The 25372-nt window shown below is 44.4% G+C and overlaps 4 protein-coding genes across 5 annotated transcripts in view; 2 read left to right on the forward strand and 2 right to left on the reverse strand.

The window, feature by feature from the left end:
- The first annotated feature begins 285 nt into the window (after positions 1–285).
- klhl36 (kelch-like family member 36) lies at positions 286–7200 on the forward strand. 2 transcript variants are annotated; one of them, XM_035418651.1, is made up of 5 exons: positions 286–411; positions 1147–1229; positions 2381–3469; positions 4763–4920; positions 5673–7200. In XM_035418651.1, exons 2-5 carry the CDS (start codon positions 1170–1172, stop codon positions 6247–6249), a joined length of 1884 nt encoding a protein of 627 aa, XP_035274542.1. In that variant the 5' UTR covers positions 286–411; positions 1147–1169; the 3' UTR covers positions 6250–7200. The 2 variants fall into 2 exon arrangements, with proteins under 2 accessions (XP_035274542.1, XP_035274543.1); XM_035418652.1 differs by lacking the exon at positions 286–411 and having other exon boundaries at positions 2356–3469.
- On the reverse strand, positions 7112–13280 carry zgc:56622 (uncharacterized protein LOC326033 homolog). The gene is made up of 10 exons (XM_035418654.1): positions 13008–13280; positions 11288–11455; positions 9877–9993; positions 9280–9357; positions 8817–8933; positions 8466–8578; positions 7924–8011; positions 7712–7795; positions 7456–7538; positions 7112–7305 (listed from the first exon to the last, which is right to left on the reverse strand). The coding sequence occupies exons 1-10, from the start codon at positions 13086–13088 to the stop codon at positions 7275–7277; spliced, it is 960 nt and encodes a 319-aa protein (XP_035274545.1). The 5' UTR covers positions 13089–13280; the 3' UTR covers positions 7112–7274.
- Positions 13281–16191: 2911 nt separating this feature from the next.
- nqo1 (NAD(P)H dehydrogenase, quinone 1) lies at positions 16192–22267 on the forward strand. Its single transcript, XM_035418655.1, has 6 exons — positions 16192–16475; positions 18046–18213; positions 18717–18847; positions 19154–19267; positions 20467–20568; positions 21181–22267. The coding sequence occupies exons 1-6, from the start codon at positions 16472–16474 to the stop codon at positions 21538–21540; spliced, it is 879 nt and encodes a 292-aa protein (XP_035274546.1). The 5' UTR covers positions 16192–16471; the 3' UTR covers positions 21541–22267.
- A 2561-nt stretch (positions 22268–24828) lies between these two features.
- Positions 24829–25372, reverse strand: part of tat (tyrosine aminotransferase) — a 10567-nt gene continuing 10023 nt past the window's right edge. The window contains exon 12 of the mRNA XM_035418653.1: positions 24829–25372. This exon is cut by the window's right edge and continues 1344 nt beyond it. The gene's annotated coding sequence lies outside the window, so the exon portion shown is untranslated.

The following is a 25372-nucleotide window of genomic DNA, read 5'->3' on the forward strand; positions in this document are numbered from 1 at the left end:
ACAGCATTGTTACTACTCATATAATACCATCATGGAAGCTGTATTTACATGGGAATAAATACATGTCAATTTAATTTCTGGGTCAGAGTCGTCCGTATGGAAGCATGTAGATCGGGGGTTTTGACTACCTCAGTTTCGAGGTGATGAAATTATATCCGTTTTGAGCAGTTTAATTTATAAGGAGAACATTTTTACTAATGTAAACAACGGACAAAAACCAAGAAAATGTATAAGCAATTGCCCAGCCTCTGACGAGGTTACAGCGTTCTGATTGGTAGAACCTTTTTGTCAATCAGTAGGACACTTCCTGAATCCTGGATGATATCATGGCTGCGGAACACGGTTGGGCGAATGCCCCGATATTGTTTGAGACCGAAACAATGTAATATTTTTACAACCTAGGATGCTGTGGTAAATATGTGATCAGTTATTTTACCGTGGTGGGCAGAAAAACGTTTTACGCTGTTGCTATAGCTTAAATAACAATCGATAAAAATATGCACAACTCTCAAAGCGCTTTATGGATAGGCTGTACCGGAGGTGCCAATTATTATATTAGGCGGTCATGCTCATATTACTGTTTTGTACCGAAATGCAGTGTTTGTGTGCGCATTGAGTTAGCTCCTCTGCGCCAGGGGCGAGTGTCATGTCCTTGCACCCCCTGGCCAACATGAGCGTCACGCGTCCGGATGGAATGCGTGTCTTAAGGGGAAAACACTAATAATCGAGAAGTTATGGGGAGGGGTATCATTAGGGAAAGTTATCATGTCGCTGTAAGTAACTTAAAGGCGTTATTCACGAAGTATTCCGGTGCAAAAATAAGATCGTTTACAGACTGGTAATGCATACTAGCAACTAGATAGGCTATATGCTGTTAGTAAACGTTATCAAAATTAAAACTGTGGACCTGTAACATGGCTGGCTCTTCACGCTTTTGTGTCGGCAGCCAGGCCTGAAAGAATACTCCGCTCAATATATGATAATGTGTATTTGCGAAAAGCAAAAACAGCTACCATGAAAGGAAATAGGAAGTGCCTGGATGCCTTCCTTTTTATCTTCTCTGTGCCAACGGGCTCTACATCTTATGGCACAGTCTCACAGGCCTGAGTCATGCTGTGTGTGTGTGTGTGTGCTCTCCTATGACAGATCTTGTTAAAAAGAGAGCCAGGATGGATGGCGGGAGGCAAGTTCGTGTGTCACGCCCACAGCGGATAAGTGAGTCATCGAAGGTCAGTGTCCGGGGCACCTAGAGCAGTGCATCATTGACCAGCACTGATTGGTATCGATCACCCCTCTGTCAGCACTTAGCTCTCATTAAAGCCCAATTCATACAGACGGTGCGCTGAAATCCACAGGGTGCTCTTGGACATTTGATGTAATTGTGGATGATAATTGTTCTCCACACTGTTTTTGTTGCGTTTCTGTTCAATAAACAGTACAAAGACAGAAACAACACAGTGGAATGACAAGTAGACAATAGGTTTTGACCATATCTAGTCCATAACTGATCTGATGCACAGTGCATTAGACCTTGGGCATGTGTGCTCTCAATATCAATAGAATCACTTTATATCTAAACTAACCAGGGGTGCTGTCAGGAATTCTGGGTCCCATAAAAAGATCTCTCATTGGGGCTCGCCACCCCACGCCTGCAGAATTACTGTAAATACACAATATTTTTTGGGGCATTGTCTGTTAGGGCCCGTGAAATTGGGCCCTAATGGACATATGGCACCCCATACGACACTGCTGAAATGAACTAAACTACGGTTCTCCAACCAATATTTGAAATCAACTTGATTGATGGGCATTATGCTTAGCTGGTGAGACTTTGCTACAGTTAACTCCAGAAAACACACCCTGATCGCCTGTATGAAGAGGATAAAGGAGTGGGCCAGGGCTTGTGTCTGGTCATATTGTAGAGGTGGACTCTCAGAGTTACCTGTCTCTTTGGTGTACTGAGTTACCTGTCAGGTGTAGTGTTACCTGGTGATCTGTATTTCAAGTGTACTGAGTTACCTGTCTATCAGGTGTACTGAGTTACCCCATGTCTGAGTTTTGCTCTGTTAGCTATCTCTCAGGTATAGTGTTGCCTGTTTGTTGCACTGTTACATGGTCTCTCATGTGTACTGAATTACCTGTCTATCAGGTATACTGAGTTACCGTCTCTTATGTGTAGTGTTGCCTGTCCCACATGTGAATTGTGTTATCTATATTTCAGGTGTACTGGGTTACCTGTATATCAGGTGTACTGAGTTACCATCTATTAGGTGTACTGAGTTCTCTGTCTCTGAGGTAATTTGAGGAATACTGAGTTTCCTGTATCTCAGGTGAACTGAGTTACCTGTCTCTTAGGTGTCCTGTGTTACCTGTATCTCAGGTGTACCGCTGGGAGGAGCAGGCCAGTTGGGTGCTGCAAGGCCTGAACGATCAGCGTCAGCGGGGCCAGCTGTGCGACGTGGTGCTGCTGGCGGATGAGCAGCGGGTCCCTGCCCACCGCGCCCTGTTGGCGCTGTCCAGCCCCTACTTCCAGGCCATGTTCACCCTGGGCATGCGCGAGGAGCGGCAGGCCGAGGTGGAGCTGGTGGGCGCCTCCTACGTAGGCCTGAAGGCGGTGGTGGACTTCCTGTACAGCGGCGAGCTGCCGCTGGACGGCGGCAACATAGACTACGTGCTGGAGACGGCGCACCTGCTGCAGGTGTGGCGGGTGGTGGACTTCTGCTGCCAGTACCTGGAGCGGGAGGTGAGCGAGGAGAACTACCTGTACCTGCAGGAGCTGGCCCTGCTCTACAGCCTGGAGCGGCTGGACGCCTTCATCGACCGCTTCGTCCTGGAGCGCTTCGCCACCCTGTCCTTCACCCCCGGCTTCCTGCGTGACGTGCGCCTGTCCAAGATGGCCGCCTACCTGGGGAGCGGCCGGGTGGAGCACGAGAGCGAACAGGCCCTGCTGCAGGCCGCTCTGCAGTGGCTGAGCCAGGCGCCCGACCGGCCCGCCCACGCCCGCCAGCTCCTGGGCCACGTCCACCTGCCCCTGATCCCGGCGGCCGAGCTGCGGGGCCGCGTGCTTCCGGCCGTGCGCTCGCTGCTGCCCCCGGAGGCGGGCAGGGAAGCGCTGGCGCTGGTGGAGGAGGCACTGGGCTACCACGACCAGCTTAGCGCCCAGCCCCTGCTCCAGACCGCGCGGACGGCCCTGCGCGGCGGGGTGGAGTGCCTCCTGCTGGTCGGGGGCGAGGTCTCGGAGCGCGGGGAGGAGCTCAGCTCCGAGGTGCGGCGGCTGGAGGGGGCGGGCGGCGAGGAGGCGGGCTGGGGGACGGAGACCCAGCTGCCCGCCTGCCGGAGCCACCACTGCGTGGCCGTGATGGGCGAGTTCCTCTTCACCGCCGGCGGGAGCTCGTCTCGTGACAACGGCGGTGACGCCGCCAGCAACCTGCTGTACCGCTACGATCCCCGCAGCAACCAGTGGGTCAAGGTGAACTAACCGCCCTCCATTCTTTTACCTGTTACCTGTCTCAGGTTTACTATGTTATCTGTTTATCAGGTGTGCTGTTACCTATGTCAGGTTTACTATGTTATCTGTCTCTCAGCTGTGCTGTTACCTGTCTCAGGTTTACTGTGTTATCTGTCTCTCAGCTGTGCTGTTACCTGTCTCAGGTTTACAGTGTTATCTGTCTCTCAGGGGTACTGTTTTACTTCTCTGTCAGGTGTCTTGCTGTCCATCTCTCAGATATACTTTTACCTGTCATTTAGGTTTGTTGGTGTTATAATCCTATCAGGTGTACTGTTACCTGTCTCAGGTGTACCATTTTACTTTTCTGTCAGGCGTCTTGCTGTCTGTCCCTGAGGTATACTTTTACCTGTCACTCAGAACTGTAGGTGTTGTAATTTTCTTAGGTGTACTGTTACTTGTTTCTCAGGTGTACTGTTTTACTTCTCTGTCAGATGTCTTGGTGCTGTTTGTCTCTCAGATATACTTTTAGCTGTTGCTCAGATCTGTTGGTGTTATATGTCCCTTAGGTGTTCTGTTGCCTAGGTGTATTATGTGACTTTTCTCTCGGGTGTCTTGGTGCTATCTGTCTTTTAGAGGTACATTTTTACCTGTCTCGCAGGTGTATTGGTGTTCTCTGTAACTCAGGTATGCTCAGGTGTGTGTTCTGTCTCACACTAATGGAGTACTATACCATTGCTTCCTCAGATATGAAAGAGTTGTGTAGGCTTCAGTTCTCACGGTACCATGTCATTGTGGACAATCATTCTTTCTCTTCTTTTTTGATGGTGGGCAGCGTTCACTGGAGTTTCACACACCAAGTAATTATGAAATAACTCTTTATGGCCCGGCAAGTTGTTAATCATGAAAATCAAGCTGTTGCTTTATTTGGTTCAGTCACTCATCAACCATCACTGGTGAGAGCCGGCGAGCTCTGAATCTTGGAAATCCTTCAGAATGCTTTCATCCCTGTATTCTCTAACTTGGAACTCTAGATCCCAGGTTCTGTTTCTGTTACCAACAGTGCAACAGAACCACATCATGCCTAGCACCTGAACTTAGTCCCTGCTCTGGGCTATATGCCCAGCAGTGACTCATTTGGGGAACCATTGAGGTTCCTGGTAGTTCCTGATTTGGATAGTTCCGATACTGAAGTACAATTAGGTGCTTCTGAGTACATGAACCCCCCCAGCCCTGTGTCTGGGTAGGGGTTTTTGGTTTGACTTTTAGCTGTAAATTATTGTTGTGGTGACAGTCTTTATAATGTCCTCTCACCAGGGAGCGTCGATGAACCAGAGGCGTGTGGATTTCTATCTGGGGGCGATGGGGGACTGTCTGATCGCTGTGGGGGGACGTAACGATAATGGGGCTCTGTCATCTGTGGAGGTATACTGCCCCCTGGAGGACTGCTGGCACTACGTCTCAGGACTGCCCAGGTGAGAATTTATCAACGGCTCCCCCAATTGCCAGGGCCAGGGGCAGTTTTGACTTGCAGCAAAGTATCACCCTTAAGGAAAAATCTGTTGATTATTTCATAAAAACAATATATAAAAAGCAATAATAATTTGAAACTTTGAGCAGTCTGCTATTCACTGTCTGCTGTATCCCTGTCTCTCTTTTTATGTCTCAAAAATGTCCTGTGTGCAGTTGACAAGGAGGATTAATAAATAAAACTTGTCCTTTTAGATATTTTTTCTTGCTTTTTGGTTGGTTTGTGATGGGAGCGGTGGCACATTCACCCTGAGGTAGTGTGAAAGGTTTCTTTTCCCCCTCTATTTGTATGGTTTTCTGTAATGGGCCAATAAAGGTGCATTTGAGAACCACAGATGTCTACACTCTCCCGAATCGGCAGTGGGGTTGGGCATGAACGGGTCTGTGGTTGCAGACAATTAGCCGGTCCAAATTACGGTGGGAATTGGACATGCGCAGAACTACGTTGGGTGCCAAATATATAAAAGAGAAACAAATTAATAATAATGAAGGTGCGTTGAATTCTTAACCCTTTACGGTGTAAGCTCACAAATGCGTGATTAGAATGTTTTTAACTGAACGTTCTAATGCTGATGCAACAATCCTTACTGGTAATTGAAAAAATTCTGGAGTTCTAGAACACTGAATTAGAATTTTGAAATAAAATCCAAAAAACCTGCTCTTCAAAGTGTTAATTCTGTCTCTCCTTTCTCTGTAGGTTTACCTATGGCCACGCTGGGACGGTGCACAGAGGACTGGCCTACATCTCCGGAGGCCACGATTACCAGATCGGTCCGTACCGGCGGGACGTCCTGAGCTACGACCCGCGCGACGACGCCTGGGCGGAGCGCCGGCCGATGGGCGTGGCCCGGGGGTGGCACTGCATGGCCTCCCTGCGGGAGCTAATCTACGCCGTGGGCGGCAGCGACGACCGAGAGGGGACCGCCGAGCGATTCGACGTCCTGGCCGTGGAGGCCTTCGACCCCCGGGCCGAGCAGTGGACCCGCCTCGCCCCGCTGCTGCAGCCCAACAGCGAAGCGGGCGTGGCCGCGTGGGCGGGGAAAATCTACGTCCTGGGCGGGTACAGCTGGGAGGGCATGGCCTTCTCTCGCTGCACGCAGGTGTTCGACCCGGAGAAGGGCCAGTGGGCCAGGGGGGTGGACCTGCCCAAACGCGTGGCAGGGGCGTCGGCCTGCGTGTGCGCCGTCAGGCCCCGTTCGTGCGGCCCGGACAGGAAGGGGGCGGGGCATAAGGGCAAGACTGAGCAGCCCGCTTCCAAGAGGAGGGGCCATTAGCATCACATAAGCATCGTTAGGATAGAGCCACACGTCCTCCAACGAGATTGCCTGGCATCATATTCGCCTCCCACACTTGGCCGCTTGTGGGCATGTTTCCTATTTATAAAACAGTGTTAATTAAACGTACATCGATCTTATATGTTGAAAAGCCCCACAAGGCAATAATTAATGAGCCCTTCTTAATAGAACCATTTGGAATGGGGAAAATCAAATTTTAAATCAGAGACAGTTTACACGTCGGATCTTTTGTCTGATTGGTCATCGCAATACGTTCCTTGTCCTTTCGGTCGCTCTTCCGGCTTGCCTCGCACTTCTGGTTATCCCAGCATGCCTTGCGGACATGACGAATGGGCTCTCTTGAAATGAGGGGAGGCGATTACAAAGTCGCTTCTCATTGGTGGATGTGTGGCTTCAGCCTAAGGGACTGAGTCTGCTGGGGGTGGGGCAGTGTGGCAGACCCTCCCTCCTCCTCTGTGACGGACAGCTGCAGGCTGCAGTGCTCATTACAGGTCTGCTCAGTACAGGTCTGCTCAGTGTTACTAATAAAGCTCATGTGAAGTGCTGTGAAGTTTGAAGCTAGCCAGAGGAGTGCAATCAAGACCATGCAAGTGTGTGTGTCTATGTATTATACATGTGTGTGTTCGTGCCTGCATCTGGCTGTCAAGTGTGTTTTCAGACAGGATACAGATGATGTATTATGTGTGTGTGTGTGTGTGTGTGTTGGAGGCAAGATGCAGATGCCTGCAAAGTGTATGCATGTGTGAGAGTAAAATTGGCTACAGATTGGTGCTGTTGTGTGTGCGCATGCATGTGTGTGTGTGTGTGTCTGTGTCAGACAGAGAGTGAGGATGAGCACAGATGGCTGGAGCTCTGTTTTATTAAAATGTGTCATGGTCCCTATACAGGGAAATGCAGATGATTGAACTAAATTAAACAGAAATATGATGATGACTTTTCAGATTGCGTGCATGTCCAGGTGCGCCGCTCCCTTCCTGCCCTGCTTCTTTACCCCTGGGGCTGTTTCAGAAGGGGTAGTAGGGGTGAGATTTCAGCCTGTGGGCAGACAGCAAATTCAGTACAAAAGGCACCAAATAACAGCGGTCTGTGTATGAGTGGAAAAAGTAGTGTGTATGTATGCGTGCATGCGTGCGTGAGCAAGAGAGAGAAAACAGAAGGGTGTGTGTGTGTATAACCCAATCTTACGCGTCAAGGGTGCAGGCTTTCCATCCACGATCCAGGCCCTGAAGTGCTCTGAAGTCCTCCTCGTGCAGAGAGAAGTCAAAAATCTGCCAAAAAACATGACTCATTCACCTGCCTGCCAGCCTTTTTCTTCAGCTTTGCGCATATCGTAGTATAACGCTTACCAAATCATCTGAGAGACTGCTGTCTGGGAGTGTTGGAAAGACTACAGCTACACAGCTGGAGTGTTGGTTGGGCAGGTATGTAAAGGAAGATTCACCTTTGTGTTCTCCAGGATGTGGTTGGGTTTGATGCTTCTGGGGATCACTGCTATGCCCTGCTGTACATGATATCGTAGCAGCACCTGAAATACATACATTCACCTATCTGGAATGCACACCAAAGACCAGCACACTTGAGGTACACAAAAACTCATTTTATCGTTAAGTGTGTCTGTGTGCATGTGTGTGTGTGTATGTGTATGCAACTCACCTGTGCAGGGCTCCGTTTGTACTTTTTGGCAAGACTCTGGACCAGAGGATCTTCCAGAATCTTCTCAGGGTCGGTGTCCCCATGGTGGCTGGGGAGGAGGACATTGTTATTTCAGGCGTTCTTGGTGGAATTCGTTTTTTTATTGAGATGATGCATCCTATGGGTTGATAAAATGGCTCATGAGTGTCATGGGTGTAGCTATTTAATACAGGTACAGGTACAGGTGCCATGTGAAATGTGTGTATGAGATACAGAACGTTTGTTTGGGGTATAGGTGTGGGGTTCAGGGTTTTCTTGTGTAAGTTTAAGGTTTTAGGGTGAAGATATGTGATGTAGGTGTAGGGGTGTAAATTCATGGTGTTGAGGGCAAAATTAATAGTGCGGGTTATGGTGATGGGAGATATATTAGTGGTGTGGATTGTAAATTAGAAGTGTTCTGTTGAAGGGTTATAGTATTGGAGTTCAAGGTGTTTGGGTGAAAATATGTGAAACTGGGGTATAGATTAGTGTTGTGGAGTGTAGGTTCTGGATGCAATGCTCACTGCTCTGGGGGTCTTCCGGGGGACCCAAAAGGGCTGTAGGCGGTAAGGGCGATGTTCCGATCCTTACAGAACTGAATCAGATCGGACTGGACCAGGTAGGGGTGCAGCTCCACCTGCGAAGCAGCAGGGATTACACAGAGAGTGGAGCAGTTGGTTTCAGCAGATATCCTGATGTGTAATTCACCACACAAGCCAGCTGTGTAGTGGTTGTGGGTACAGAGTAAGAGGTGAGAAGGGTATAGGGTACAGTATAAGAGTGAGGAGGGTATAGGGTACAGTATAAGAGGTGAGGAGGGTATAGGGTACAGAGTAAGAGGTGAGGAGGCGTTAGGCCTTGTGGACTAGCTGTACCTGGTTGACAGCTGGAGGAACCTTGGCTTCAGACAGCAGCCTCTCAAGCTGAACAATATTAAAATTTGAGACTCCAATACTCTTCACTTGGCCGGAGGCCTGCAGAGCCTCCATTTTCTATGAGAAAAGACAAAACTTTTACACACAGCACTGCAGAACCTCAGTCAACTGTAATATTAATACATACACCACACAGCACTTCCGGTGCAACACAATAGTACACCTGCTACACATAACTGTTACATAACACTACACCATATGAAACTCATTATCAGTTTAGCATACCAGCTAAGCCAACTGGACAAACCATGAAGGTTGTTGAGCGAATCTTGTTGAGCGATTCTTATTTTTATTGCCTCTTCAATGAATTACTCAACATTAAGTACCTAGCCCCTCCCTCTGTCAAGAATGACTCCTCCCTCCCCAGCATCCCTCCTACACAGAGGAATATGATCATTGTTACCCTCCATACATCCACGTAGTCAATATCTGTGGTGAGAAGTTTACCATCTTTCATGGGAAAGAGCTCATCCCCTACTCTCTGGAAGAGAAGTACAAACAAGCAGACCTTCAGCAGAAGTGACAACAGAAATGTGTATGTGCATCCAAATATTGGTGAAAGAAAACCAGTGCATGTATGTGCTTGTGTGTATGCAGATATGTAATATGTTGGAGACTGTGTGTATGTGTGTACATGTGTATACATGCATCCCTGTGAGGGTATTTGTGTGTGTGTGTGCATGCTTGTGATTATGTGCATGTGTGTATGTGTGTGTGCATGCTTGTGAGAGTATTTTGTGTGTGTGCATGCCTCAGAGTATTTGTGTGTGTGTGCATGCTTTTGAGTACGTGCATGTGTGTGTGTGTGTGTGTGTGTATGTGTGTGCATTCCTGTGAGAGTATTTGTGTGTGTGTGTATGCCTGCAAGGGTTTTGTGTGTGTGTGTGTGTGTGTATGTTTGTGTGCATCCCTGTGAGAGTATTTGTGTGTGTGTGTGTGTGTGCATGCCAGTGAGAGTATTTGTGTGTGCGTTGCCTGTGAGAGTGAATATTCGTGTTACCTTTAGGGCCACAGGAAAGTGTATTAGGTACAGGTCTAGGTACTCCAGCTGCAGGTCTCTCAGGGACTGGCTAAGACACAGCTGCACATCTGAGGTGGCATGGTGTGTACACCACAACTGTGCACATAGTAGAAGAGTTCTCATTGGTCATCTCATCTGTCCATCAACAATCAATTTTCAACATTGTCAGCTGTGCATCACCCAAGTAGGAGGGTTTTACGCATTGGCAATATATTATGGAACACATTACCAATAATCACAATGACTATTGGTAATGTGTTCCATAATATATTGCTCCATAATATATGTTCCATAATAGATCCTTTTCAGGATTTCAAAGACCCATACTGTAAACGGGTAAATTTGCCACCTACTGTATGAACCAGAAATGGTGAAACCCACTAATGCTCTATTTGCACTGTTCTGGAACCTGCTAATTTACTGTGCCAAAGTAAAATAATTGTATTTGCTCAACTGGCTTTAAAACCTGATTAAACAAGGATCGTGTGTGATTAGGTGATTATGTATTAAATTTGGTCCCCCATAGTCTGGGAAATTCAGTTTAATAAACATTTTTTTATGCCACATGGGGCAATTTTGTTGAATAAATCAACGTTGTTGCTGATATAAAATACCATGAAATACATGAAATATGTATCTTACAACAAACTATACAACACATACATCAATAATGTGCACTGGCACACAACGGTACATTGTGACAAGAAACCTAAGTGACATGCAATGTAACCAGGAAACAGATATTCTGGTAATAAATGGCAAGAAACAGCCACTAACTGTATCAACATGAGTATATTACAAGCATGACCAAGAGGTCCATAGCATTGTTCTGGAAAAATGCTGGAAAAAGTCCCAAAGCAAGTTTCTGTATTACTAAAATGACACTTTATATTGACATATATAGTGAGAGATATTTGGAGAAATTTTAGGATATTTGGAGGCCCTTCACATACTTGTTGAGTGTATTTGAGTATAGATGCTCAGAATAAGGATAAGCAATTTAAAGACAGGGAATATATGGGAATATGTAATGTACTGTATGTTGTAATGTAATGTATGTATTGAATATTTACCAGGGTTAAGAACCCTACTCTTTCAAGAAGTGCAGTGGAATCTTTACTGATTAGGACTTTTAAAGGGTTTAAGGTGTCACTCACAGTCAGTTAGCGTCTTAAATGGATTTGAGGGTATGGCTGCTTAACTTTAGCAGTTTGACCTGAGAAGGGAATGGGGTGGTATGGCTGCTTAGTTTCATGGTTTCACATGAGAAGAGTACAGGGTGGTACGGCTGCTTAGCTTCAGTGGTTTGACATGAGACAGACACAAAGTGGTATGGTTGCTGTAACAATAAATGCCTGACTGTCTGGTTGATTGATACACTGGTTCTCACCTTGCTGACGATGAACATGTCCTTCCGGCTGATGATGCCCTGCTTGATCTTGGCATGGATGGCCCGGCCCAGTTCCACCTCATTACGGTAGCTATATGCTGTATCGATGTGTCGGTATCCTGCAGCAATGGCAGCCTCAATTGCCTGCTGTGCCACCTCAGTGCTGGCCTACATCAACAATCAAAATGATCACCAGTCTGTTCAACACAGAGCAGCAACAATCACCAGCATGCTCAACACACAGCAGCAATAATCACCAGCGTGCTCAACACACAGCAGCAATAATCACCAGCGTGCTCAACACACAGCAGCAATAATCACCAGCGTGCTCAACAAACTGCAGCAATAATCACCAGCGTGCTCAACACACAGCAGCAATAATCACCAGCGTGCTCAACACACAGCAGCAATAATCACCAGCGTGCTCAACACACAGCAGCAATAATCACCAGCGTGCTCAACACACAGCAGCAATAATCACCAGCGTGCTCAACAAACTGCAGCAATAATCACCAGCCGATACATATTCACAATTGTATGGCTGTAAAAGTGCCCAGCCTTGTAAAATTTTGGGCACTCCTGGTCAAAGTGCATGTTACAATGAATCTCTTAAGTGAACATAAACTGACCAGACCTCTACATTTTAAGGTATAATTACTATGTATTTATTCCTTTTTGCAACCTGTCAGTTAGTTCTTAGCAGTACTTCTTTGACAGATATAACATTTTTCACCTGTTTTCTGTAGCTAAGAGTCTTTTCATTCTTGCTTTAGGAATGTTTTCCCACTCTTCTTTACAGATTTCTTATAAATCAGACATATTCTTAGGTCTCCTTGCATTCACCGCATGTGTACATCTCCCCACGTTGTTCAATAATATTCAAGTGCGGTGGACTGCAAAGGGCATTTCAGTGAATAAAGTACATGACAATAAAAGATATAGATCATAATTAATCTGAAGGCTGAGGAAAACTGAGTTATATAATTTACAGGAAAAGGACACGAGAACATAAAAAATGCAATATCAATGACCTATTCAGCTCACTGAAGATCTTCCTTTTGCCCAACGTTTACAGCAAGGCTCCCCACCCACGTTCCTGGAGATGTACCACCCTGTTGGTTTTCACTCCAACCCTAACAAAGCACACCCCGTTCAACAGCTTTAGATCTTGTTGAGCCGCTAATTAGTATAATCAGGTGTGCCAAATTATGTTTGAAATGAACACCAACAGATCTCCAGGAACAAGGTTGGGCAGCCCTGTTCTGTAGTGTGTCACGTGCTATCAAGCATGGCTTTGGCAACCCCAAGGATGTTTCCTACCAACAAATACTGTTCAGCTTTGGCAGTTGAAACTAAATACTTGTATTTTGTATGCATATGTTGACAGGACTCTACTACAAATGCAAATAAATTCAATACAATCAGTGTCGTGCAATACAATCTTGGTGTGCTTAAAAAACCCATCACTACACCTCTTGATGTTCCTCAAATGATATAACTGCTGTGTGTTGTTCAAGAAAAGACAGGGTGCAAGAGATGGAGTAGGGAGTAAGCTGGCCCACTAGCGGGACATGGTCTTGCCAACATGGTTGCTATCTCAACCCTTTTGACGCCAGCTTGACCATCTCCAAACCAGCTGGACCAGCTTAAAACCAGGCTAGAACCTAGCTGGAATTTCCCCCTGGGAAGAGAGGGGAAAGGAGCAGACAGCAAGGCCTACCTTCCACGTTCCCAGGCCCAGTAGGGGCATGCGAGTCCCATCATTTAGAAAGATGGTGCGTTCAGCAGTGTAGTCCCCCATGTTATGTGTTCAATGGCATCAAAACAGGCCGATGTGTAGCGTGGTCTAATTTTCCTTCCCCTGTCTTTCCATTCTCTGTCCCCTCTCCTCTCTTTCTCTTTCTGTGGTTAATCATTGAACTCTTGCAATCTGAGATAGGGGTTTTACTGTGTGTATATATATATGTGTGTGTGTGTGTGTGTGTGTGTGTGTGTGTGTGTGTGCGTGTGTGTGCGCATGTGTGCCTGTGCAGCAACCTTTGCATATTTACACATACACTGAAGGCGAGGTCTGATTTCAGTGACCTTTGAAACTATGTCTGGTCACCATTATTCTGCTTCCTGTGTAACCTTGACATGTAAATACAGGCAACATCATTTTTCAATCATATCTGCCTGTAATATTTTGTACAGTGAAACATTCATGTGGACTTCTGAACTGACTGTAGACTTTATTATTTTTGCACTAGCTTCATTATTAAGCAAATTGCTTGAATCAACAATTTGAAAGAGTGATATCATTTGATTAAAAGAAATTTATTATAAAATAAAAAGTAAAATCAGTTACTTAACAAGTGCAATATTACAGACCAACACTATATGACTAAACGTATCTTGGTCTTGGTCTGGGGCTGTTTTTCATGGTTTGGACTAGGCCCCTTAGTTACAGCGAATCTTAATGCTACAGCATACAATCACATTCTATAAAATGATGTGCTTCTCCAAGGCCCTGGGGAAGGCCCTTTCCTGTTTTAGCATGACAATGCCCCAAGGGCACATATCAAGTTCCATATAGAAATGGTTTTGTCAAGAACATTGAAAAATTTGGCTGGCCTGCACAGAGCCCTGACATCAATCCCATCCAACACCTTTTGGATCAATTGGAAATGGTCTTCACTAATGCTATTTTGGCTGAATGGAAGCAAATCCCTGCTGCAGTGTATAAAGTCTTCCCAGAAGAGTTGCGGTTGTTATAGCAGCAAAGGGTGGACCAACTCCATATTAATGCTCATATTTTGGATGAAATGTTGGATGTCAGGGGTTCACATACTTTCTATCAAGTGCAATATGCTGACCACATTATCACACGTTACTGTGTGGATTAACTGCATTGGAAATAAAAGGCACGACCAAAATGAAAGCCTTTTGTTACCTTTAATATGACATGCGTGCTCATACTGTATTTTGGTGTTGTATGAGTCATAGTGGCCTTGCAAACTGCATACATCTAAATTTGTAGGTACCAGACCATGTAGCCACTTGGATATGCTGTTTTCTTGGTAGTGGGTCTGGCTTCTTCACATAACAAGCATAACAAACATTTTTCTTACCAGTTTGTGTTGACAATTCACCTGCACTTCTAAACATACAAAAATAACACAGATAACGGCTTCAAGTATTCAAAAATTGTTTTGTCTTTATTCCAAAAATACCAGCCTGCATCACTCTTGGAAGTCACATTCACCATGCATTCCAGTGTTTGACTGTAGTCACCAGAATATATCCATGCAGCTGAAATAAATCAGTAATACCCACACACCACTGCACATACACGCAAACCAAACATGCAGGCTCAATTGCAGTCTACTTAGCTGAAGTCTAAATCTCAGGTTTAAATCTGAAGACAACAGAACTGCATTACAACTAGAACAGCAATCCAAAGCTGCGGAATGAGGATTAGCGGTTCCAGTTGTAATTCAGTTCTGTGGTCTAAAGGTTTAAACTTGAGGTTCTGTTAACAGTTAACTAGAATTCTGTAACCCTGGTCCTGGAAAGCAGCAGGTTTATTTTCCCTGGAAACCAGATGAGTTGGGTCAAATTGGATTTAATTGCTTTATTTAATCAGTTAAGTGCCGAGTAACAACCTGGCAGACCCCTCGCGTGAACTATCTTCACAGGATTCAAAGAAGGTGGTCAATCAGGAGCATGTCCCTATACTTCTGCTGCTGTGGAACCACCCATCTAAACTGCCTCCCTTGTGATGACCTGTCCCATACCACACCAATGGCAGCACAGTTACCTGTCATGGCCCGTGACAGGAGTGCACTAGTAACATTCCTCACAAGCTTGACATTCAGGATCCTCTCAGGCGAGCTGCATTCTTTCACCAGTCGGCACGTGCTCAGTCTGATGAGAAAAATGCCAGAGCCAATGTCACGGATACATAGTAGAGGGAGGCTCCAAGCAGGGCCATTTTATGATCAGGGCTGATGATGTTGATGAGGAAGATAATGCAAAGTGAAAAATGCTAAGTGAAAAAATGAATAAGGTTGCTGTAGTTCTAACTAGTCAACACGTGAAACATGAAAAGTTACTTTATTATTCAAATGATAGATTCATTTTTTTTAAAATTCATATTAAATATTTGTCTGTGAAGAAGAGGTTAAAAGATTTGTTAAAATGTTTTTGCATGCACAAAACAGATAGCCAACTTATTTGACAGCAAAATATAAAATCAGTGAGTTGAGGTCAGTGCCAACATTCCTGTTGTTAATGAAAAGCTATGTATATTCTACTGTAAACCAGTAAAGCAATTGTCTGCAATTTTGTAGGTAGAAAATCAAGTCAGGAATATCCCCTTGTAGTAGAGGGCTACTTCAATGAACAACATATGTTCACTGTATGAAAATACAGTATATTTCTGTTACAAAAGAAAACACTACTATTATGACTGTACAGGCCCATCTTTCTTTGTCTTCTGTCTTTTTCTTTGTTTCTTCCACTGGTAGAATCAATTTGATCAAAGAATTTATCAAACAATCTATACTGATTTTGAATGGCAGTCATGATACTAAAGTGATTTGGCATCGAAATAATCGCAAGGTGCACAAAATGCATTTCCTCTATACTTAGAATGTTTAAGGTGATTGATCTAATCGTCTCATTTAGTATCCCAAAGTTATGTATTAAAGGCAAAAGTAAATATTTAAACCAAAAAGTGACCATCATTAAAACACATCGAAGCAATGACTGTGGTGAGAAAATAAAGACATACTGTCGTGCCTACGAAGACCCTGTTCTTGGCCAAAGCATGACCTGGTGTATAAATCAACCTATAAAAGAGGGGGCAGATCAGACCACCGTGAATCAACCGGTTCTGGAACAAGGCTTCGGTTCCCTTGCAGGCTACTGTGACACGCCTCTCGAGTGATGGCTTACAGCCCTCCTGTCTGGATAGACCGGTTCAAGACCCACGTTTTTTTAAGGCTTTGTCTCTGTAAGTGAAAACTGATCATGTGTTCCGTAACGCTCTCCTTTTGATAAGGAAATCGCATCCGATATGGCTGTGTTTCGCACGCAGCCTGTCTGAACGTCAGTATAAGAAGAGTTAGACGAAACAGTGGAAGAGAGTCGAGACGCACGGTCTTTACGAGTGTGCTACGGACGGGAGCACCACAGCTAGTCATGGGTAAGTATGATTATGGCAATAATTATAGTTAATTTAATTATAATAAATGCCATTAGTTTGATATTCCGATCTAGTAAGATTTGAAATGGTGTTTACAAGCAGGCTAAATTTGTTCTGGAGTAACAAAAACTGTAGGCGAATTGTTGCAGCGGTGTGGATGAAGAAAAGACATGAACACGAACACGAAGACATGTTTGAAGTAAAATAAATTGTGTCAAATATTCACCGTTGCGCACCCTCTTTCCCCATTAAAGGTGTCATCCATCCTTTATTTGTGTACTACCGGGTAATAGCCTACCTTCTGGCAAAAACTGAAAATTGTCAAAAATGGCTCCCTCCGTTTTCTGTAGCAGATATTACGCATGAAATGGTGAAAGGGAATGGTACAGTATCTTCGCTGTTTTGTTGCCTACATGTGACACTATTTGCTTGGTGCTTGTTGTGCGTCTCGTGGGGGGGGGGGGGGGGGGGGGGGGGGTAGTTAGCTCTGACCATAAAAAAAACCATAAACAGGGACCATTAAAAAATTAACTACAAGAGAGCTGCAAGTGTGCAAAGGTACAGTTATTTAAAGTCTTGAATGAGTTAATTATCATTCTGGAGATGGTTACAGTAATTATGCTTGGATGGGGTGGTGGGGCCCAATGCAAGACTTTTTTCATGGGGCCCAAAATCCATGGTGGTGTCCTTGGCCACAGGCGACCCAAATTACGAGGTGACAGCTGAAACTGCAAATCGCTCTGGGTGTTGTGTGTGGTCTGTAGAGCCTCGTGCACCAGTGGTCATGCTGAATGAAAGCTTCAATCTTGTGACATACTTGTCATTTCTGAAATTGTTCTTGTCACAATCAGAGACCGTTGTATAGCGTCCTTTAGGACCCAAGCCTTTTGGTGATTTGGCACTCTTATAACTGTCTTGCCACTTAACTCGTACTCTCTTGTATTATAGTAAAATAAAGGTATAGACTAGAGCAGGGGTGGGGAATTCTGGTTGTAGATGGCCAGTGTGTGTGCGTGTTCATTTTTGTTTCCACCAGTTATCCTGGCTAAATAAGCTAATTGACTACATACACCAAAACTGGTTCATTTGTAAATTAGATGATCACTCTAAAACATTTCATATAAGAACATCTTCGGCTGTCGTTCATGCACTTAACGAGACAAATGTTAGGGCTAGTTTTTAAGTATTTAAGGCCAAAAGTTGGCTTGAAAACCAAAAATAGATAGCCTTCGTTGCCCACCTCTGGACTAGAGCAAGAAAGAAAAACAGTGAAGAACTGCATCGGTTCTTTGATGAGCAATTTACTACAAGAGTTTTGCAGTGAATAAATCAGTCTGAGTTTCCAGCAGGGAGTGGGAAATTCCACATGTATGTCGCCTACTGTCAATGAATCAAATTCAGTTTAGATCCAAGGGCTTACCTTGCCAGCAGACGCCAAGCAGAGTGCAAAGGCCAACATCTGGTTCACAGAGATGCTCTCCTTTTGCCTGTCTGTGTGCATCGATGTGTGTGTGAATGAATGTATGTGTACACGCACGTGTGTGTGCTTGTGTGTATGGTGTGTTTGTAGCAGGCAGGAACGTGCTGATTGTGTACGCCCACCAGAGCCCCGCCTCCTTCAATGCTGCGGCGCGGGATGTGGCGGTGGAGGTGCTGGAGCAGCAGGGCTGCCGCGTGGTCATCTCTGACCTCTACGCCATGAACTTCAGTCCCTCTGCAACCGTGCGGGACATCACTGGTACTGTCCGCACGCACACACACCTCTCTCTCTCTCTCTCTCTCTCTCACACACACACATGCATGCACTTCTCTCTCTCTCTCTCACACATACACCTCTCTCTCATGTACCTCTTCCTCTCTCTATCTCTCTCTCTCACACACACACACGCATACCTCTTCCTCTCTTTCTCTCTGTCTCTCTCTCTTACACACACACACGCACCTCTCCCCCTTTATCTCTCTCTCACACACACACACTCACCTCTCCCCTTTCTCTCTCTCACACACACACACACACACACACACACTTCTCCCTCTCTCTCTCTCTCTTTCTCACACACACACTCATTCTTACGTGCTCACGCAGACTTATCTCTGACACAAACACACACGTATATGGGCCCCTCTTTCTCTCTCACAGGCACATGCATGTAGATCTCTCTTGTGTTTACACGTGCTGCAGAGACCTCTACTCCTATTTGGCTCTTTGTATCTCAGCTGGCACTGTGTCTTTGCTCCCAGGTCAGCTGAGGAACCCAGAGCACTTCTGCTATGGTGACGAATCCATGTGGGCATGGGAGGAGGGGCGGCTGAGCGATGACATCAAAGAGGAGCATCGCAAAGTGGAGGAGGCCGAGCTCATCATTTTCCAGGTCAGAGGTCATGCCCAGAAGCTTTTGCTGTCTGTCAGCTATCCCAGCAAGCAAGAATCTACTGGGACCTCTGTCAGCTACAGCTGTTAGCATGCCAGCATTTTGCAAATCGACAATACAGTGGGTCACTGGCCGCAGGATCCTTCACTTAGCAGTCCACTAGTGGAGTGCCCTAGTGCCTGTTTTTAATCTGCCACTGGGCCATTGCATGCTTACTAGCTGAGATATCTTATCTGTCAAACTTCTGTCTGTGTGCCTAATTTGTACCCCCTCTCATATGTGTCTGTGTGTCTCTCATCTGTCTAGTTCCCCATGTATTGGTTCAGTGTACCCGCTATCCTGAAGGGCTGGCTGGACAGAGTGCTGACTCAAGGTTTTGCCTTTTCTTTGGTGAAGATGTACAACAATGGCATATTTAAGGTGACTATCTTTGACCCTGGCCCTGACTAGAATTACTTCAGTTGCTTCAAGGGAGAAAACCTTGTGGACCAATTGCAGTGCACTTAGCTGCAGTTAAAACCTCAGGTTTAAGTTTTAAACCTGAGGCTTAAACTCCAGCTAAGAACATTGAAATTGCCCCAATTGCCCCCAGAGTTTTGTGTGTCTGTTTGTCTGTGCGTATGTGTGGTGTGTTTGTGTGGTGGAAGGGGGTGGGTGGGGGGGGGGGGGGTGAGACTTACTTCCTTAACCATCTTGATTATTTCGCCATGAGGAGGAGGTAAGAATTCAGACTATGAAACTGGGATTGCCAGACTAGGAATTTGGCCTGGCCACTGAGGAAACTACCCAGCTTTTAGTAAAGTACCGTGGGAGGTTTATACAGATGGTTGACAGTGCATTTCTGTGTGGTTCAGGGAAAGAACGCACCATACTGGACCGCTCATCCAGCTGCACCCTCTGTCTTTTGCCTTACAAAAACCTATTGAAAATACTGTGCATTGAAATAAAATATACCAACAAGAATCAAAATATATCATCAAAAATTAAGATATGGTAATATTTCACTATATATAGTATATACATAAAAAATGTATCAGTCTTCACTCTCCTGAATTTTTGTTGATTGGTCATTCTATATTTGATTTTAAGTAGGGGGGGGTTAAAATGTTTTAGGAAAGGCTTCTGTAATTCTTGGAAACCCTATCAATGCTTCACTGTGTACTGTTCCCAGAAGTTAAGGCAAGACTGTTGTGTCTCCGTCAAGACAGGGGCTTCTAATGTGCTAGTAGTGTGAGCTCTGGGTCTATAAGTGTATGTGTTGGTGAGTGTGTGCATGGGTCATTGTGTATATGTGTATGTGTAATATGTATGGCTTGAGTGTGTGTGGCTGTATGTATTAATGCACGTAAGTGTACGTGTTTGTGTACGCACCTGTGAGTCTGTATGCGTGTGTACGTATCATAGCCTGTATGGGTGTGTGTGGCTTGTGTCCATCTGTGGGCTTGCATGTGTTAGTGCGTAAGGTTACGTGTGGGTGCATTTCAGAATGTGCATTTGCCTGCGTGTGGTGTATGTGTTTGTGTGTATGGGTATATGTAGCTTGTGTTTGTGTATGCACGTGTGTCTTCATGTACAGTGTGTGTTTGTAGGTGTGATTTAACAAGTTGTTGTTTCTCTAGGATAAGAAAGCGATACTGTCATTCAGCACAGGAGCACCAGAGTCAATGTTCCTTCCAGATGGAATAAATGGGGACATGAATGTCACACTGTGGCCCTTACAGGTGAGGAGGGAATGTGAGCATGTCAGTCGGGGGAGGGGGGGGGGGGCAGGGTTGGTAGTGGGTTTTAATAAGAGGAAAGAGAAGGTGCAACAAGGAAGTAGAGTGACATGGCTAGACTCCAAAGCTGTATTATATTCTTTGCATGATATTCATTTAGCACAAACTCTGAACGAGAGTGACTTACAATGCAGGAGTATGCATTGCATTCACTTGCTTTATATGAACAGTTATCTTGTCAACAAGTTATCATTCCATGGTATCAATTCTTGTGCATTTTAAAATTGATCTGGTCATGGTTTTCCAAGTCAAGGTTCCCACGCATTCTGGAAAATCTGGAAAACCTGGAATTTTCTTATTCATTTTTCCAGTCATGGAAAATGAGAAAATTGCCATTACAGTAAATGTCCTGAAAACCAATTAATTGTCCTGGAAAATATTTTTAGTGTAACCTTACAGGCCATAGCCACAGGTGCCCCATTCTGTGATGGCAATCTACCACCCCACCAAACCCCACTTCCCACCCCCTGCTGTCAGTGATCGCAATCAGTCTCTCCATTCATCCTATTCTGTCTTCCCCCTCTCCCCCTCTCCCCCCTCTCTCTCACCCTGTAGAATGGTGTGCTGCACTTCTGTGGGTTCCAGGTCTTGGCCCCTCAGATTTTCTGGGCACCAACCTTCTGCCCCCCCCAGGTACGGAAGGCCATGCTGGAGGGGTGGCGGGCGAGGCTGGGGGGCCTCTGGGAGGAGGCGCCTCTCACTTTCGCCCCCTCTGAGTTGTTTGACCTGAGCTTCACAGGGGGGTATCGACTCTGGCCTCACCTGAAGGAGGAACGCAGCGGGGAACCTTACGGCATTACCACGGGACACCATCTGGGGAAACCCCTCCCCCCCAACAACCAGATCAAGGTCACACCCCAAGATGACCAGACCAGAGCCACGCCCCCAGATGACCATGCTCACCCAAAGAACTGACAGTTGAATGGCAAAAAAAGCATTTTTTATAATGTAAAATGCTATTCTTAGGTTGCAATTGTATCACAGATCAATCAATCTACTCAGATTACAAATTAATCATCATTTTTAAGTTAGCACATACACACACACACACACACACACACACACACACACGCACATGCACATGTATGCACATATACACACACACTGGCCTTTTTGTGAAATTCTAATGTACATCTTAGTTACACCATTTATTATATATGTTATTGTTTAGCGAATGTTTTTTTCCGGGCTAAATTGCTAAATTGGTTTATTGGTATTGAGACTTCGGCAAACATATAGAGATGCAGTCAGAGCAAAGTATTCATTCAGCTGTAGTTCCAGTGTCCTCATCATATCTGTAATTACAGTCCTGTCACCATGCAAAAACACATGCATATGCACACACATCCACATACATAGTACATACACCCACATACATATACCTAGTTTTGCTAATTATTTATTCAAATTTTTGGTTGTGAAATGATGTACACATTATTCATTCTGAGAGTTTGGTGGTATTTCTCAGACTACAGGTGGACATTATGTCTCTGTACACTTCAACTGCCATTCTGTTCCTTGGTATTTTTTAAATGCTGAAATCAATAACTTTTTATGTATCTTGGAAAATTGGTTGTTTTTCCTCTGTACTAATCATATTTGCATTTCAAATCAAACAATGACTATGAGGCAAAATTCAAAATGTCTACATTTATTTATTGTGGTTTTAAAAAAAATAATTAAACAGACATATTATATATTATATTATATGAACTATATTATAACCATGCCATTCAAGTCCTGCTATTTCAGGTCAGCATTTTTCTTGGAAAAAGAAATTTTTGACAAATGACTTGCAGGGTAAATATTGTGTTGCATACCCCTAACATTTGATGCCTGCACTGAGTCTGCGACTCATGGACATCACTAGGTTCATAATTTGATCCTTTGAATTTGATTCTGGTAAGATTTTACCATGATCTCTTTCACTTGCTGTATGTTTGCTGGAGTTTTGGACTTCAGTTTCCTTTTGAGCAAGTGAAAGGCATGTTCAAATGAGTTTAAATCTGGGGACTGACTGAGCTTCATGAAACTCTTCCTTTCTCCAGGGTTATGTTTGTTGATTGTTTTGGGTCATTGTCTTATTATATGGTGAGGTTCCATCCAATGAGCTTGGTGCTGTTTTTCAGGCTATTGGTGGACAATAAGTCTCTGTAGGCTTCAGCTCCCATTCTGTTCCTGCCATCACTTGTTACACCATCAATACAGGTTCCAGATGCAGCCATGCAGTCCCAAGCCATCACATTGCATCTATCATGCTTGACAGATGAAATAGTATGCTGAGGGTTCACATCAGTCCCTCCTTCTCCACACTTTCATCGTCCCGTTACTCTAGTAAAGGTTTATCTTTGTCTCATGTGTCCATAAGAATTGGTTCCAAAACTCATCAGGCCCATCTTAGTATATTCTTTGCAAATTCCAATCATACGTTTCTGTTCTTGGTGCTGATGAGAAGTTTACATCAGGAAGTATAGCTGCTGTAATTAGCCTCACTCAGTCTTCCACAGTGTCCTGCGTTACCCCCCCCCCCCCCCCCCCCCCCCATGTATTACTCAAGCTGCCAATTTAGGATTTTTTTCACAGGTCTTACAATCATCCTGTCATCATTTTCTGATATCTTTCATGGATGGCCTGGCCATTGGCAATTCCTAAGTCCGTTAGTTGTTAGTTCCTTCTTTAGGACATTCCGTACTGTTGACTTTAGAATAGACCAAACATTCTGCAATGGCTCCAATTGACTTTTTTTCATCCTCAGAAAAGCTTTCTTGGTTGTCATACTCAGTTCTCAGGCATACACCTGTAGTTTTATTGTCTTGTATCTTTTACACCTGCAGTTTTATTGTATTGTATCTTTTAGCTTATAAAATGCTTCCAATGGATATAACCCATGCCCTGATTCTTGCAGCTTTACATTTATAGAGCAAACCAGAGAAATTTGAAACAGCTGACGGGCATTTATCTTAATGCTTTTGCTGACTTGGAATAGGAGGACATGACTCATTGAATGGCATTGTTGTAATATACGGTGCCCTCCAAAAGCATGGGAAACGTAGAGTGAAATTTGTTATTTGTTATGAAATTGGGGTTATCCATTAAGTCCCCCCATTTTCAGCTGTGCAAACGTAAGTTAACGGATGAAAAGTAAATCAAAGCAATAATGTGTAATATTTGTTTGCATAGCCCTTAAATGCAATAACTGTATCAAGTCTACAACCCACTGACATCACCAATCATTTGGTATCTTCTTTGGAAATTGCATTACATTACCAGCAATTTGCAGAGGCTCTTAAGCAGAGTGACTTACACAACTTTTTATTACATTTTACATTGCATTAATTCATGTTAAGTATAGGAAATGTCGCATTCAATCTCATTTTTGTTTTGGGGGTTTTATCATCAGTGAGTGAAATGCATGCTCTGTTGGATTTAAATCAGCTAACTTGGCCAGTCCAAAACTTTCCACTTTTTCCCATTGATGAATACTTTGATTGCATAGGCAGTATGTTTGGGGTAGTTGTTTTGCTGCAGGATGAAGTGCTGGCCAATGAGATTTGAGGATTTTTTTGTATATAGCCAGACAAAATCTGTACGCTTCCAGGTTCATCCTACTGCTGCCATCCTCCATTACATCATCAATAAATATCTGGCCTTTCAATTCTTGCTGCTAAGTGGTTTGCATCTTGCAGTGTAGCCTCTATAATTCTGCAGTCTTCTGCATATGATGGCTTGTGATATTTTCACCCTTGCTCCCTGGAGACTGCTGGTGATGTCACTGACTGTTGTTCTAGAGTTTTTCTTCACAGCCTTTCTTAGCCAATCTGTAGCCGGTGTTTATTTCATAGTCCACCAGTGGTTTCTTTCTTTTTCAAGACTTTCCAAACTGCTGTATTTGATATACCCAGTTTCTGTGCTATCTTTCTTAATGAATTATTCTGTTCTCTGAGCTTACAGGTCAGTTGTTTTTCACCCATAGTTCTCTGGTCTTCATGATGGTGTATGCCTCTGCCTCCAGATGCAATCTCCACAGATGAAAACAGGCTAAAACTAAGACTAGACACTCACTGCTATTTTATGTGTGAATAATCAATGTAAAAGGAAACACCAAAGCAATAGTTAACACCTATTTTTCATCTGTTAACTTACTGTTCCACAGCTGAAAATGGGGGTACTCAACAGAAAAACAGCGGTTATTGTGAAATGGTAAAACATATTACAATTTCAGTTTTCAATTTATTTACTAATACAGGGGGGAAAATGAAAAGCTTAACACGTATACAAGATGTTTGTACAATATACATTAATTACAAATAATCCTGGGCCCACCCCAAGTTTAGAAACTGTTCTGCAGTGCAGTTTTCTTCCCTGGGGGGGGGGGAGGGGGGGGTTAAATAAAAGGAAACAGCTTAATAAAAAGAAAGCAACATTAAAATAGAGAAAACTGAAAATCTATAGATATAAAAGAAAGCAAGGATAGCTTCAAGTAAGGATCACTGAGAACGTGACTGGTTTTAAATCAGGTAAGTGCTTGTATGATCATTTGAAGGCTGTGAGTGGGGGGATGGTTCTGAGCAAAAGTGATAGTGTTCCATGTCTTAGTACAGTGCCGTGAAAATGTATTTGCCCCCTTCCTGATTTCCTCTATTACTGCATATTTGTCACACTGAATAGTTTCATATCTTTTTCACGTGGGTGATATTGGTGTTTGGTAGCTTTTTTATGAATCATGAAAAATGTTTTGTGTTTACTC

The sequence above is a fragment of the Anguilla anguilla genome, chromosome 5 (assembly GCF_013347855.1).
Source record: "Anguilla anguilla isolate fAngAng1 chromosome 5, fAngAng1.pri, whole genome shotgun sequence".
NCBI lineage: Eukaryota > Metazoa > Chordata > Actinopteri > Anguilliformes > Anguillidae > Anguilla > Anguilla anguilla.

Excerpts from the sequence above, each read along its gene's own strand:
- nqo1 (XM_035418655.1), top strand. Across the intron at positions 18,214-18,716 it reads AACCGTGCGGGACATCACTG|GTCAGCTGAGGAACCCAGAG; the intron begins GTACTGTCCGCA and ends CTTTGCTCCCAG. Across the intron at positions 18,848-19,153 it reads CCGAGCTCATCATTTTCCAG|TTCCCCATGTATTGGTTCAG; the intron begins GTCAGAGGTCAT and ends TCATCTGTCTAG.
- zgc:56622 (XM_035418654.1), bottom strand. The coding sequence starts at position 13,088 with ATGGGGGACTACACTGCTGAACGCACCATCTTTCTAAATGATGGGACT. Across the intron at positions 9,358-9,876 it reads ACTTTCCTGTGGCCCTAAAG|AGAGTAGGGGATGAGCTCTT; the intron begins GTAACACGAATA and ends CTTCTCTTCCAG. Across the intron at positions 7,796-7,923 it reads ACAAACGGAGCCCTGCACAG|GTGCTGCTACGATATCATGT; the intron begins GTGAGTTGCATA and ends TATGTATTTCAG.
- klhl36 (XM_035418651.1), top strand. The coding sequence starts at position 1,170 with ATGGATGGCGGGAGGCAAGTTCGTGTGTCACGCCCACAGCGGATAAGT. Across the intron at positions 1,230-2,380 it reads GGATAAGTGAGTCATCGAAG|GTGTACCGCTGGGAGGAGCA; the intron begins GTCAGTGTCCGG and ends CCTGTATCTCAG. Across the intron at positions 4,921-5,672 it reads TACGTCTCAGGACTGCCCAG|GTTTACCTATGGCCACGCTG; the intron begins GTGAGAATTTAT and ends CTTTCTCTGTAG.